This window comes from Sciurus carolinensis, chromosome 1 (genome assembly GCF_902686445.1).
Source record: "Sciurus carolinensis chromosome 1, mSciCar1.2, whole genome shotgun sequence".
NCBI lineage: Eukaryota > Metazoa > Chordata > Mammalia > Rodentia > Sciuridae > Sciurus > Sciurus carolinensis.
The window spans coordinates 111,705,836-111,720,766 of record NC_062213.1 but is presented as its reverse complement, the minus strand read 5'-3'; the positions used below and the strand labels follow the sequence as shown (position 1 = coordinate 111,720,766).

At 39.6% G+C, this 14,931-nt stretch overlaps 1 protein-coding gene across 1 annotated transcript; it reads right to left on the bottom strand.

Annotated features, from left to right (window-relative positions):
* Positions 1–6,932: 6,932 nt before the first annotated feature.
* On the bottom strand, positions 6,933–14,678 carry Gnat2 (G protein subunit alpha transducin 2). The gene is made up of 8 exons (XM_047559347.1): positions 14,561–14,678; positions 12,853–12,895; positions 12,458–12,599; positions 11,599–11,756; positions 9,516–9,644; positions 9,142–9,271; positions 7,536–7,689; positions 6,933–7,123 (listed from the first exon to the last, which is right to left on the bottom strand). Exons 1-8 carry the CDS (start codon positions 14,676–14,678, stop codon positions 6,933–6,935), a joined length of 1,065 nt encoding a protein of 354 aa, XP_047415303.1.
* Positions 14,679–14,931: the final 253 nt, after the last annotated feature.

The following is a 14,931-nucleotide window of genomic DNA, read 5'->3' as shown; positions in this document are numbered from 1 at the left end:
AGAAGCTAAAAGTTGCATTGTCTGTTTTTTTCCCCTGGAGAATGCTGGAGATTTGTAATGGATAATGTTTCTGAGTTTACATGACCAGACTTTTGGACCATCTAAGAAGTTGGCATAATTAAGAAAGTTAAAGTTTGAACCATAAATACATCCTAGAAGGAAGGATTGCAACAATAGTTTTATGGACAGCCACATCTCCTGATCAAACATTGGGCAAAGAGAAGCATTCTCCTTGATAGACAGGCTTTCCTAAACTTACAAATTGAGGCTTGTAATTGATTCCACTTCCTGGAATGAAAATTCCAATGCCCATTATTTATTCATCAATAGATATAGAGATGATATTTTCATCTTGGGATAGTTCAAATTCTAAATCTCTAGTTCAGTTTAACATTTTATTATTTTTTCTGATGGACCATTATTTTTCACAAGGTGCTATAATAGGTGAACCAAAATTTTAAAAATCTTTTCTTTCTTACTTATGTTGCATGTGTTCATGTGTTATATGTATATCTTAGACTTTTTTAGACTAAAAAAACTGGTTTTTCTAGTTTATTAACTCATCCTGTATTCTTATATCCTGGTCACTGTTCTGTTTTTGACTGTGACTTTGGACATTACTTTCATTACCTGACTAGTTACTTCATATGTTTCTCCATTTGTTTAACCCGTGTGACAAGTTATGGAATTTCGTGTTGCAGAACTCCTTGTTGTATTGCAGTTACCTGTAAGTTTAAGCCAGTCTCTCCTTTCAGTTAAAAACCTGCCCTTGATTCTTTTCTCCCTTTCAGATGTTAAACAAACAATAACGACAAAACTCCAAAATCCTCTCATTAGCACTGATTTACCTCAGTGTTACTACTAGTGGAATCTTTTCCCTTTCCTATATAATACTTTAAGAACAAAGGTATCTTAGTTACCAGGACTGCCAGGTAATTATTGTGTTCTGTTTCAGACTTCGTAGTACAAATCAGAGATCTGACCTGAACAGGCATAGCTCTCCACATAGCTTTATGACCATCATATTTTGTTATATTGTTCTCAGTAATCACAAGAGCAAAAAGTTGATTGTCTCCAAGTCTGAAATTGAAGTTGGTTTTGCTGTCAGCTATCAGGGAGTAAAAAGGTTTTTTGAGGCAGTAGGGAAATAACTTCAGGTCAAGGTCTTTGTTCCTTTATCTTTGTATAGCTTTTAAAAGTTTCCCCCCAATTTTGTCATTGCCTTTTATGAGTTACTTCTGCTGAGGACAACATACTTTAGAACTAGTCAGGGCAGAACAGGTATTTTCTTTTTTCTTTTTGTGTGGTGCTGGGGTTTGAACCCAGGGCCTTGCACATGTAGGTAAGTATTCTGCATGTGCTGAGCTACACCCCCAGCCCTTTTTATTTATTTATTTATTTATTTTATTTTATTTTTTTTTGGAGGCAGGTTCTCACTAAATTACCCAACCTGACATTGAACTTTTTATCCTCCTGCCTCAGCCTATGGAGTAGCTGGTATTACAGGTGTACACCAGGACAGGTGGTTTTGTGTGTGTGTGTGTGTGTGTGTGTGTGTGTGTATGTTTTTAAAGTTAATTTTTGAGACAGGGTCTCAATAAGTTTTACTGAAGCTGACCTTTAACTTCTGATCCTCTTGCCTCAGCCTCCTCAGTCTCTGAACTAAAGATCAGCACACATGTTAAACAACAGTACATGGATAACCTCAAAATTACTAGTAAATGACTAAGTTATTTTCTATTTGACAATAGGAAGTACTTTTTGTATATGACTTAGTGCCTTCCAACAGAAAAATTAACCTGAGGACTGGTTGGTCAAAGAACATTCCTACATTTTAGATACAGAGAATTTAGTTTTTATACAAAATTAAAACAAGAAACTTGGTATCTGAACATTTTTATTTCATTTATTTCATGTCATTTATTACACAGTAAAAATTGAAAGATGCACACCAAATTAAAGACAAGAAAATCCTGTATTAGAGGTGATTGTATGTGGTAGCATGAGTTGGTGAAATAAAGCAGCACTGGCTAGCTCTAAACTATTGATGGGTCAAATGTAAAAGTCTTCGTATGTCCAGCAGTAATGTTTTCTCTTCCTGAAATCTAGTGGTATTCATAAGATAGCAGAAATAATCAAATATTAATATGCTGTGGGATACACTATCTCAATGTATTAGCTGTTCACTAAACTGTTAAGATCTTTGACAGCTGAAATATTAATTCTGAACTGCCTGGTTTATCTGTGTGCTCCTATCTTCTGCCTACCTTTGCCTTAATATTGAGAAAATCCAGAATAACCCAAAAGACTTATTTATACACGAGAGATTCTCAGTAGTTAGAATAACAGAATTAACCTGTTCTTTCTGTTTATCCTTGTTCATCTAGCATAAAGGTCCAGAAACCTCTGAAAATCTCATGAGATTGAGAGATGTTCGGAGTGATGGGTTCTGGTCCTTTTTCTGTCACCTGCCATGAAGTCTTGTACAGGTTACTTTTAGTCTTATATCACTCATCTGTTTTCTAAAGATGGACTAGACTAAATTATTTCTTCCAGCTATTATCTGTGACCCTGATCAGACAGAAATAACATATTTGAAGATGCTTTGTAATGTTATGATACTCAGAATTATACTGCACTGCAAAAAAGTTAACATCTTATGGCAGTACCAACAAACGTATTCTTTGTAGCTGGTGGTCTTTTTGCAGCATTTCCCCCATAGTCATTCTGAAGACCTGAAATGAAGTCGAACTATAAATTACTCTAAATTTGTGAGGCAGGGTGAAAAGTTTGGGTGCTTTGTTCTACATATCTATCATTTCTTCATTTTCTGTTCATACTGGTGCTTACTTTTTCATATCCAAAAGGCAAAAAAGTTCCCTCCCGCAGTCTCCAATATGTCTGTCTGACCTCACAGAAACGTCTTCACACATTTACAGAGCAGGACCACCAGAGGCTTTGGCACACTTGCAGTCCCTCGCCCAACACGGAAGTCCTGCTGGAAACTGTGCTGCAGGGGCTGTGCCGGGTAGAGAGGGCAGTGGGAGGTAAGAACTCTTCACCCTTCACCACCTTCTCCACCCAGCATGGCCAGCACACTTTGGTCTACGGCATATCTCCAAGTAGAGAATGGGGTTTGAATGCTGTTGTTACCTTGGGGATGGGGGTTAATATTCTTATTTGGACTATTTGGTGGGGGAAACAACATGTGAGTTTTATCATCAGAGTAGGAATTGTTACAAGTAAATGTGTCTTTTATGTTGCTTTTAAGACTGAATTATTGTGTTTCTTTTATCCATTGCTCCTTTATTCACAGAAAACACAAAAGCACACTTCTATCTTTTCCATTTTTTAAATTCAAAAGTTCAATATTTTAGGGCTGGGGATATAGCTCAGTTGGTAGAGTACTTGCCTTGCATGCACAAGGCCCTGGGTTCAATACCCAGCACCACAAAAAGAAAAAGAAAAAAGAAAAAATTCAATATTTTTATATTTCCTTCTTTTCTTCATGTTAAGTATACATAACATCCAATTTACCACTTTAATCATTTTTGAGTATAAAAATATACCTTTCATTTCCAGAACTTTTTTCGTCTTTATTTAAAATTCTACCTATTGATCAGTAATTACCTGTTTCCCACCTCTCAGCCCTTCTCTTTGAATTTTAGGTAGTTCACATAAGTGGAATCATAGACTATTTGTCTTTTTGTGTCAATCTTATTGTATTTTGTTAAAAGTAGAGAAACTATCATTAGATATATGTGAAATGTAGCCTAATTTACATTTGGTTTATTGTCATCAATTCTGTAATTATGCAATGCTAGGGAAGAAGATTATGCCTTCAACAGACAAATTTGTTTATATTTTCGTGATTTTTTTTTTTTTTTTGCTAATTTCACATTCCATTTTGGGACCTCTGTGTCTTAGTTTGCAGATGGTTTTGTTAAATATCAGTGATTTAGAGATGGTGTAACTAAAAGTTAACCAAGACTTTGTTGAGAGAATAGAGTTATAAAAATGGAAAATTGACTTTATTTATTTAGGCTGTTGGTGGCATGTCTGTAGAAGGACCACTTGCTTTGAATTCAGAAGAACAATTAGAGTTCATGTTCTACTTGCTAGCAGTGTGGATCTCCATAAGGACACCCTGCCTATTCAGGCCTGAACTTCCTACCTATTAAATTGCTAGTAATGGGCCCAGAATATTTTTAAGTTCCTTCTGACCAGCATTCTTAGAATTAAGGTTGTAGTGCAAGAAAATGGGGTTGAATCTGTGTTTACGAGTTTGTTACAGAAAATTTCTGATGGATTGTAAAGAGAGGTATATAAAAATCAAAGGTACTGTACAATATAAATTTAAAGACAGGGTACATGGCATAGATTTGGTTTTGGGCTTTCTTATAACCATTTTTTATGCAAAAATAACTTTTCATGCACACAAAGAGTCCATGAGATAAAAATAAGCCACTTGTGTAGAAGTACAAGTGTACTTTTTCTCCAACTTTATACAATACAAGGTTTGGAACAATGTCTGGGCCTGATGGATTAAGCTGGGGTAAGGGGTTAATGCTTTTTTTGGGAAACTTGCTGAAAGCATTTAAGAAGTCCTCTTACCTTTACTTGGAGGAGAATCCATTCTGGGCAAGGAGTTTCAGAATTTTTTTTTACTTTGTTCTAATGTACAGGTGAAGGGGTGCCCAACGCCCCCAAATTTTATTTTGTGTAGACTCATTAGAGGAGTTTTAACTTGAAAGCATTTTAAGATAAATGTAACTGGATCCTGTCAACAGCTGTAGGACTCTTGCTTTAAGAACTGCTATCCGACCCCCCCATCCTCCAAGATAAACTTTTTGAAAATTGTAGATGATAACTTGATGTGAATTTGTTCATAAGCCAGTTAAAATTTTGGATATGTGTCAGAAAAAAGAAGACTACTAAAATACAATCCTGTTTTAGTCTGTGAGAGATTTTTAATTGTTCTTTCAGAAGATCTGTTCTACTGGCTCAGCTTCCATACAGGTATCGGAGGGAAGGTTCTATATGAACATTACTAACCAAGGACCCTGGTTTAGACTTCTGTAATTTGGCTCATAATCTGTTTCTTCATAGATTCATGGACAAAGGAAAAGCTAATAAGAAGAAGCTAACAGGCTGGCACAATTTCAGGGAAGTGGGGCCATCCTCTGTGGAGATAGAATAAATGGTGTAAAGTACATTTGGGGTCTGAGTAGATAAGATCATATTTAAGGATTCTTTAACCTGAGGCTTCAGAGATCAGGGAGTCTATCCATAGACCTGTATTTAGTATGATGGTTTCCTTTGTAATTCTCAGTATTTTATGTATATAAAAATACTCTTGAGCCAGGCGCTATGGCTCACACATGTAGTCCCAGCTACTTAGCAGGCTGAGGCGGGACAATCATTCAAGTCTATGAGTGGGAGACAGCCTGGGCAAAATAGTGAGACCTCCCTTCAAACAGACAAACAAAATATATTCTGTGAAGAGGTAGGTCCACAGGTTTCATCATACAGCCAGAGGGATCCATGATACAGAACAGACTCAGAATCCTTGCTTAAGTTTTTAATTGTCAGTACCTATAGCCAGATAAGCTTCTTCTGTAATTCTCCCGAGTTGTTGTTGTTTAAGGAAATCAGAAAGACTATTAATTGGATTCAGTTTTAACAGCTGTGATTTATTCTACAGTGTATTTCAAGCTTATATGCCTCTCTAGTATTAATATTGCTAGTAGCAGACTAAATGTGAATGGGTGTTTCTGGCACAGAGCAGATTTTCATTTTAATGGACTCTTTCTTTTATATGTTAAATCTTGGTTGCCAGGAGCTTTCCTCACTAGTAGTTGTAAATGCTAAATCTATACTTGACTTCACCACCTCCTGTCAAGATAAATGCAAGCTTTGTTTCCTCTCAAAGGAGTTCAAAGGAATAATTTACTCCTTGTTGGTTTGGGAAGATACTGTTTTCAGCCAGCATCACATGGCCCCAACAGCAAAGATTTCTAGTGCCTAAAGCAAGCTCAGCTGCTTTTTTTGTTCTGAAACACGTAGCAGTTGAAATGAGAATTTAAAAATTGCTCACTTCTAAATTCTATGATAGAGAAATGGCAGCAATAAAATCATATCTTAAGTGGGAGTGTGTTGATATCCTCCAAGTTTAGTCATAAAGTATCTTACATAGCTGAGCAGTTATTAATAGAGATAAAGGAAACTCAGTCTTTTTGGCAGCCTGAGGGCAGAGGGATAAGCTATGCTTATTAAAGATGATCATTTTTCGGAGTGTGCCTTAGTTTCTAACAGACTAACATTTCTTACCCAGCAATCTGGATCAAGCAAGGCACATAGAGATCTATTAGTAAAAAGGGACTGGTAGATTTATTCAGGCTTTGTTTTTAATAGTTTTTGGGAGGACTGTAGGGAAGGCTTGACCTTTGACTTGGGGTAGTTTGTCGAGATACTTTATTCTAAAAGCCAGTGGGTGAATTTCACAAACTTTGCAGCTTTTTTTATGGGCTTGCTTTCTGTGATTAACCATTGCAGCTTTTATGTGTCTTCCCTTCAGTTATGTTTGCACTGCTCAGAATAACCCTGTGAAGTAGGTAGCGAAGTTAGCTTCTTTTTATAGATGAGAGATTTCAGGCTTAGAGAAATGAAGTGTTCACAGTATTCACATTCTTGTATTAAGCAAAGCCAGTGCTGGAACCCGGATCTTATGAGTCCTAGCCTTGTACTCTTTAAACTGCACTAGCTATCCCTCTTTAAAAAGATGATGTGAGATACTGTTGCAGCCATGCATCATTCTCCATCTCCATTGGAGAATGAATTCATTTTTCATGTTACAGTATTTGGACCCATAATTTTCTGCTTGAAATTATCTAGATTCCAAGCCAGAATGTATACCTGAGGAGTAGTGAAGATTAGAAGAGCCCGCAGTCCTTGAGGTTTTCTTTGATGATAATATCTGTAACTGCATCAAACACAAATTTGACATTCTGTGTATCTGTAGCACAGGTCATGTGACTGTAGATTTCTTTGACATCTTTTCGCATATTGAGGTCAAGGAACTGGCTCTTGATATAATTCCCCGCATCCTCATAGGAGTTGTTCCCTGGTTTTCCAGAAAAATAGTGAAGAAATGGGATGAATTGTCAGTTGCTTACTTACTTTTTAGGTGACCAACTTGATCCTTGAAATTTTGTTAAACAAATACAACTGGGGTCCTGTCTCTGGAAGGAGGGTTTAGCCTATCGCCCTCCAGTGTTTCTTTCTTGAGTAGGCCAAGGAAATTGAGGAGGGAGGTATCTCTGTGGTTTCTGGTGGGTATCCTTTGAACAGACAGTGACTCTCCTGCATATAATATGTGCTCTGTTCCAGACACATCTGATTTTAAACCTCTAACTGAATGCCCAAGTTTCCCTTGAGACAAAGTACTTTATATCTCCTTAGCATAGAGTATGAGGTGATTAATTGCCAGTTACTACCAAAAGGTATCACGGTTGTCTGGAGCCCTTGACACTTACCATCATACTCTGGAAAACAAATACTGAGATGGACTTTCTTGATTTTTTCCTCAAAAAGATCTTTCTTGTTGAGAAAGAGGACAATGGAAGTAGCCGCAAAGAACTTGTGATTACATATGCTGTTGAACAGATGCAAAGACTCATGCATACGATTCTAGTAAGAGGAAACACCATTGGAGATATCAGATTGGGTTTATGGGTTATTTACTTCCTGTTTTTGTTGCCCTTAGAGAACCAGTGCTCCAAATGTAAAAGAATAGGGGAACAGCTTATCTTTTTGTAGTGTGGAACACAGCCAACATATCTGGGTTCCTTCTAACCTCGTTTCTGTCATTTTAATAGCTATATGACTTGGGGGAAATTACTGAACTTCTCTTGAGTCTCAGTTCCCTTATACTGTTACCATGAAAGTTAAAAATCATGGGTCTATGTAGTGGCTGACATACAGGTACACAATAAAAGTTATGTAGCTCTTTGGCAACCAGGACATAAGCAAAGACTTCAACATCCATAAGTACTGCCAATAAATAGGGTCCTAGATCTCAGTTTGGGCAGGAACATGACTGGGATACTTTGGTTCTAGTGCCATATGGTGAGGGCTAGAGAACTTCCCAATGCACACCACAAGCACTTCGCTCTTTTTATTTCCTTCTCTGATTGCTACTTTGAGAGAATGAGAAGCAGTGCTATATATGTGCCGAGTCTGGAGTTTGCCCATGCCAGCCTGCATGTAGGAGACAGACCTTAACAGACCTGAAGAAGGTTGACACCTGATTTGAGCTCAATTGTATAATAAAACAAGAAAAATATAATTTGTAGTCTTATCTCACTTTTACTACTCCTCCAAAACCCTTTAAGACCCCAGAAATCAGGATTAAAGATAGAAGAGAACTTGGAAACTGAATAGCGTTGTAAAACATTTTGGCTAAAAGATTGGAGTGCCCTTTGACATCCTTTATCTCAAACTCAGAGAATGTATCTGCCTAGGTTCTGACACTTGTCCTGCAATGCTCTGTCTTATAGAACTTTACAGGTTGAAGGGAACCACCTGAGGGTCCAGCTGTCAATCAAGTTAGCATTTGAGAAACCGCAGTCTGCCAGTCTCTCCTTACTTCTCTTGACACTCAGTACCTTTCTAGGTTTCTGAAGTGAGGTTAGTAGCTCAACATCTCTATTATGTTGCCTAAAGATACATACCATCTGTAGTCTTCCTTGTTCTGACTTTTTCATTTCCTGTTCCTTATTTCCTTAGGCAGCCTGGGAGAGTATAAATGTAATTTCCTTGCATTGCCTACTTGATGAGCCCTTACCTTGCCATATTAAAAAGTACTGAATGCCTCTCACGAGCTTTGTGATAGTCAAGTAATACTTGGATGTCTAATCTGAGACCAACCTCATAGTAAATCTGGAGCTCTAAAGTGCTAACCAACCTGCAGAAGAGGTATTTTAGAATTGCGTGCATAAGACATTAGTCTGCCAGAAGTCAGCTAGATTGTCAGTGTTCACTGAACTTACCCAGTTTGGGGCATTGGGATGATACAAGCTTAGAGAAATTTTCATGGGAAAATTTGTTCTACTAAAGCTGATGGGTTGAAAGGCCACTTACCACTTCATCATCTTCCACCAGTACCATGTCATAGGCACTGAGGGCTGCACAGAAGATGATGCAGGTGACACCCTCAAAGCAGTGGATCCACTTCTTTCTCTCAGATCTCTGCCCTCCCACATCAAACATCCTGAGGGAAAAAGCAACTATTCATAGGTATGCCCAGCATATGGCCTTACATGCCTTTGGTCTTAATCCCCAAAAGTGGCCACTTTGGAACCAGTTAGCAGCAAAATGAGAAGAGGGAAGGAAAAGGGAAAGAAGTAGGACAGTAATTTAGATTGGGTTTCAGCAAAGGCCTGGAAGCATGCCCAGGTCCCTTTTTAGGATTACACACGTGTATCTGAGATGCCCCCAGGAAACCATGTACACACCTGAAATTCAAGTCTTTGACAGAAAACTTGGTCTCAATGATGCCTGTGGTTTTCACTCTAGATCGCAGCACATCTTGTTCATTAGGAAGGTAGTCAGGGTCTGTAATCCGGTCCAATTGGTTCAGGTAGCTAAAGAAAAGTAGTTTGCATTGATATCATTACATTTTCCACAACCAAGTCCAAAAAGGTAAAGCATCTTGCCCACAGTCACACAAGTAATATGGTGATAGAAACAGGTCTGGGATCCATATCATTAAATCTATTATTTTTTCCTTCAAATTGCCATGTGTCCTTCCAAAAAAAAAGGGAGGCAATGGGCTAAGAGACTTCCCATTTGAGGCAGGAGTTCCATCCAATTTAAGTCCTTGGAGTTTGCTTGACTGCAAGCTTTTCTAGACTTTGAATGAAATTCACTGGTTTAAATGTGGTGACAAAAGTTCCATCGTGAGGCAAGAGTAGACAAAGAAACTAGAGACATGAAGACAAATTGGAGGCAAATCATTTGAGCTAAAAAAATTGAACACTGATTTGGATATTGATGATATTAAGGTATTATTAAATATTATGATGATATGCTTTCCTTTAAAAAAAGAATCATAGTATTTTAGAGATAGGTAGGTTTTTAGGATGAAATGATATCTGAGATTTGCCTTAAAATAATCTAGTGAAGCACTTCTGGATTCAATCCCCAGTACTGAAAAAATAAATAATTGAGTGTGGGGGTAAATGAAAAGAGTGGCCATGAATTAACTATTGAAAAAAGATGATTCATTATTTTAGTCCACTTTTGTATATGTTTGAAAGTTGGCATGAAAAAGAGTTAAAAAAAGGATAGGAGTCTCCATGCAGTGGCCTATGCCTATAATCCCAGTGGCTCAGGTGACTGAGATAGGATCATATGTTCAAAGCCATCCTCAGCAACTTGGCAAGGTCCTAAGAAGTCAGTGAGACCCTATCCCTAAATAAAAGGCAAAAAAGGGCTGGGGGTATGGCTCAGTGGTTAAGTACCCCTGGGTTCAATTCCTGGTACAAAAAACAGAGGAGGAAGGCAGATGTGAAATGAAATGACTGATAAAGAGGGAAGGAAAATTAACACTAGTGCCTAATGTATGTCAGGTATTACATTAAAATTATTGAACCTCATACACCTTCAAGATTCATATCCCATTTTATAATTGATGGAAAATTTTAGAGGAGTTAAATAACTTGCCTGGGATCAAAAGACATTGTGTTATGCTGTAAGAAATAGCCTTGTGGTCAAGCTGACCTGAATGCACATCCAGCTTCTGGCGTTTACTATATGTGACCTTGGGCAAGTTAATTGAACCTCAGTTCAATTAGTATAAAATAGGACTAGTAAAAAGTACTATCTACCTTGAAGGCTTATTGTTTAGATATGTAAAGTGTCTCAAAACAGTGCACATGATCCACCTAGCAGAGATGGCCTTTGAAAGGGAGCATTCCAGAGGTAGTAAATGATCCAAATGGGGATTAAATGCACGTCTGTTTGGTTGCAAAACTCATGCCCATCTAACATTTGTTAAAGGCAGATTTGACAACTCAGTGTCTTTGTCTTTTGGAAGCAGCTTTGCAAAGTTGCTTGTCTCTGATTCCTGACCACCTTCTTTTGGTTTGCTCTGGTAGTTTCTGAGTCCCCTGCCCTGGCATCCTGACAAAAGCTTTGGCGAAGGAGACTGATTCCTGCATGGTTGTCTAGTAGGTTGCCTGAGTCAAACAATTTGAAAAGTCAATCCTGAAAGAGCCTTCACACATCACAGGTCTCCTGAGAGAGTGACAGAACCACAGGTCTATGTTTTTATCCTGAAGGGAGAGGCTAAGTGTTCAATTTAAGAGAACACAGCTAGGTAGAGATGTTAAGCAGAGCACCTCTGCTTTGAATTTTGTTTCTTCAGCTTTGTAGGTGGCAGTGAGCCAGGGTGTGGTAATGCAGAGTGGTGGGAACTAGCATATAGCTGTGTAACATTGAGTTTATTGTGAGTCTCCAGCTTTCAATGCCAGAAATTTAAGGCAATCCTGGAAGATTGCCTAAGCCTCATCCCACCTTCTCCCCAGTCAGTCTTACTAGGATGCTGAGTCATTGAGCTGATACTCTGCAGCTCTTTCGAAGCAGGCTTGCACTCCACCATCCTTCCACAACTTCCTGATGACCTCCACCAGCTCAGGAGGCATGGTCCCCTCCTCAATGGAGTCGGCCAGGTTATTGAGTTGTCGCCCATCATCCTGTAATGCAGAAACCTGGCTGAGAATGACATGAGCAATGGTTTTCCAGCAGACTTCCAGGAACACTGCTGAATGGAAAGCAATTTGCATTGATACCAGTGGGTAAGTGGAGGCAGTCTCCAGTGAAGAGTCCATCTGAGAAAACACACTTAACTTTTAAGTATGCTCCCCAGAAGCCAGAAGTAGAGGGTGGCAATATATCCAACCCTGGGATGCCTAGAGGATAGCAGAGGTCGAAGGTGCTTCTCTGATGTTCTGAGCTTCTAAGTCTGAACTTAGACTGCCACAGAATGTGGGTCCTTTACTGCAGGGAGAATGGAAGTGTAAAGGCTACATTGACCATGAAATAAGATGGAAGATAGGAACCCATCACCTTCGATTTTTCAATAGTTTAAATCTAGGAAAAGGCTCATACTAGAACTAGGGATGTAGCTTCTAAGTTTCATAGCCAGGGCAAGAAGCACAAGGGAGAAATTTAAATGGTAAAAGAGAAGCTGAGAGCAGATTTTGTAAACATTAAAAGTGAGGGTCGCTTACTTCTCTAGGACTAAGATTTGAAATTTGGCATATGGGATTTTAGTTACACAAATAATTTTCTTCTACCCAAATTTCCTCAGCCTGTTGACTTTAGTCTGTTTTTTTTTTTTTTCTCATTAGCCTTTTCTGCTTCCACCCTTAACCACATAACATTAATCACATACCGCACGACTTGGATCAGCATAGTCAATGCCCAGTGTGGACATAGCCCGGATGATAGCCAGGATCGACTGCAACACATTCCCATAGATGACAGTCTTGAACTCCAGGCATTCTTCTGGTGTATACCCATCCTGGTGAATGATCCTTCAAGGGACAGACACCCAGCCTTTAGCTGCATCTGAATAACCAGACCTAAGGGATTGGGAACCTAAGGGGATTTAAAAGGTTCTAAGAACCCCATCTCTCTAGTTCTACTGCTATCTTAAAGTGCAGAGCAGGAAATCAGGTCTTTATACTCAGTTTTCTTGAGGCTAAAGAACTTTTCACTGAGTATCTCCACTAGCTACACTGAGTACTTCCCCCAACCACAGTCCTTTGGGGCTTTTTTCCTACTCACTTCATCTGCTTGACGATAGTGCTCTTTCCTGACTCCCCAGCACCTGGAAAGAGAAATGCTTATGCTTCCAGTTTGCACCAGTTCTCCCCAACATTCCAGTAGATGGTCTGTGAAAAGTCAGAGTTTTTGCTTGCTTGGGAGCCTTGTAAGGGGAGAACTTGTTGGATGAATGATTGTTGCCCTCAATTTCTGGCACCTTGAGCTCAGGTCATTTGCTCTGGATTGAGAGCAGAATTTCTCAACTTCAGCACTGTTTACATGTTGGGCTGGATTTTCCTTTAGTGGGAACTGACCTATGCATTGCAGGATGTTTAGCAGCATACCTGACCTCTACTCACTACAGATCAGCATCATCCCACTCTTTAGTTGTGACAACCAAAAGTATCTCCAGACATTCCCAAACATCCCGAGGGTCAGAAACCTCCCCATTGAAAATCACTGATTGATTCAGGGGAATTCCTTGGATACATTTTCTCACTGTTTTTGACTCAAACACTAATGAGTAATTTTGGGTAGGATTGGAGAGAGCTGGCCTCTTCACAGAACTATTCTTTCTCCATGGTTCCCTTTATTGACTAAAATATCCTAATGCCCTCTTCACACTCTTCTTTCCACATTGAAAATTGACATTCCCTTCAACCCTCAGTCTATACTACCCTGATCCTTCAACCTCCTCCCACTTAGTCTGTGCTGGTCCTCTAAGCTGCTTATTCTGAACCTAAAATTTGCTTAAGCTTAAAAGCTCTCTCAGTAGTCCCACTATCTCCATTTCCCCTTGTATAACTCCTGAGCTCCTAGGAGCATGGTTTGAGCTTACAGAGATGCTCCTCTGGTGTATCCTTAGGCTGTGCCACAATTGACCTGGGGAAAGGACATGCCCTTAGCTTGCTGCTCCAATTCCCAGGCTCTTCATGAGCTTGGAAAACCAGCCCAGGTAGCCAGGCCCCACTTGCCCAGTTAGTCTTGTGATACTACTGGTGCTTTCCCCCTGACCCCCTTAAGTCAGTTGTCAAATTTTCTTGTCTTGGTTCTATTTATGGCCATGATCAATTTCCCTGACTGACCCACTGAGATGCTTTTATTTTCTCAGTACAGACCAGTGATCTGCTTAGGAGCTCATCAAGTTGATGAACCTCCCATCTGTCAGGGGCTTTAGAGGAAGTTACCTAATAGAAAGCAGCAGGAGACTGCTCCTCCCACCTCAGGATTCTCTACTTCCAAAATTTTTACTGAAAGGAATTTGGCAAGAACCAGTGAGCCTCTGCCTGGGACTATGTGGGAGGATTATATGTTAAGACTTCTGAATCCATTGATGAGGAAATGTCCTGTTCTTTCTGATTCCTTGACTGAGAGTTCTCTCACTGCAGATTGGGTAAGTGTCTGCAAGGTTAGGGTTCTTGGATTTGCAAAACCAAAATGAGGTGTTACATTTGGAGATGGTGAGTTCAGTCTCACTCTTGAACTATTACTAGTTCAAGGAAGAGGAGAAAAATTCCAGTAGCTTTGGCATTCTGGGTCCTCTTGGGGTGGCTATCCAGACTTCACATAACAGCCCTCAAGCTCCCTCCTAGCTTGAGACTGGATAGGGAAGAGGGAAACTGGCCAGTCCTCTCTCCCCATGGTGTGTGTTGAAACCCCTCAACCCTAAAGGAAAGCAGGAAGAAGCATTCCCTTCCCCTTCTCTGGCATGTCATCCCATCTCACTCACCCAGCAATAGGAGCTTGACAGTCTTGGCTTCCTTGTCAGCATCCTCCTGCAGCTTCTTTTCTAGCTCCTTGGACCTCTTGGCCAGTTCTTTATCCTCAGCACTGGCTCCACTCCCCATTTCTGCTGTCCCCTCCTCAGCTACTTCCTCAGGTTTCTAGGCTTCTCCTATATGTGAGATGGAAAAAAAGGAAAAAATAAGTCCAGATGGAGTATCAATCTCTTGCTTCCCTAAAGGTTGGTTTACATGGGGCTGGGTAAGAGAGCAGGCTGTATGTAGGTTGTTGTACCCTGCCTACCCTGGCTGAGACTCCCTACCCCTATTGGACACCTCGGTCTTAGTCTAGGGATTGTAGTCTTTATGTCTAGTAATG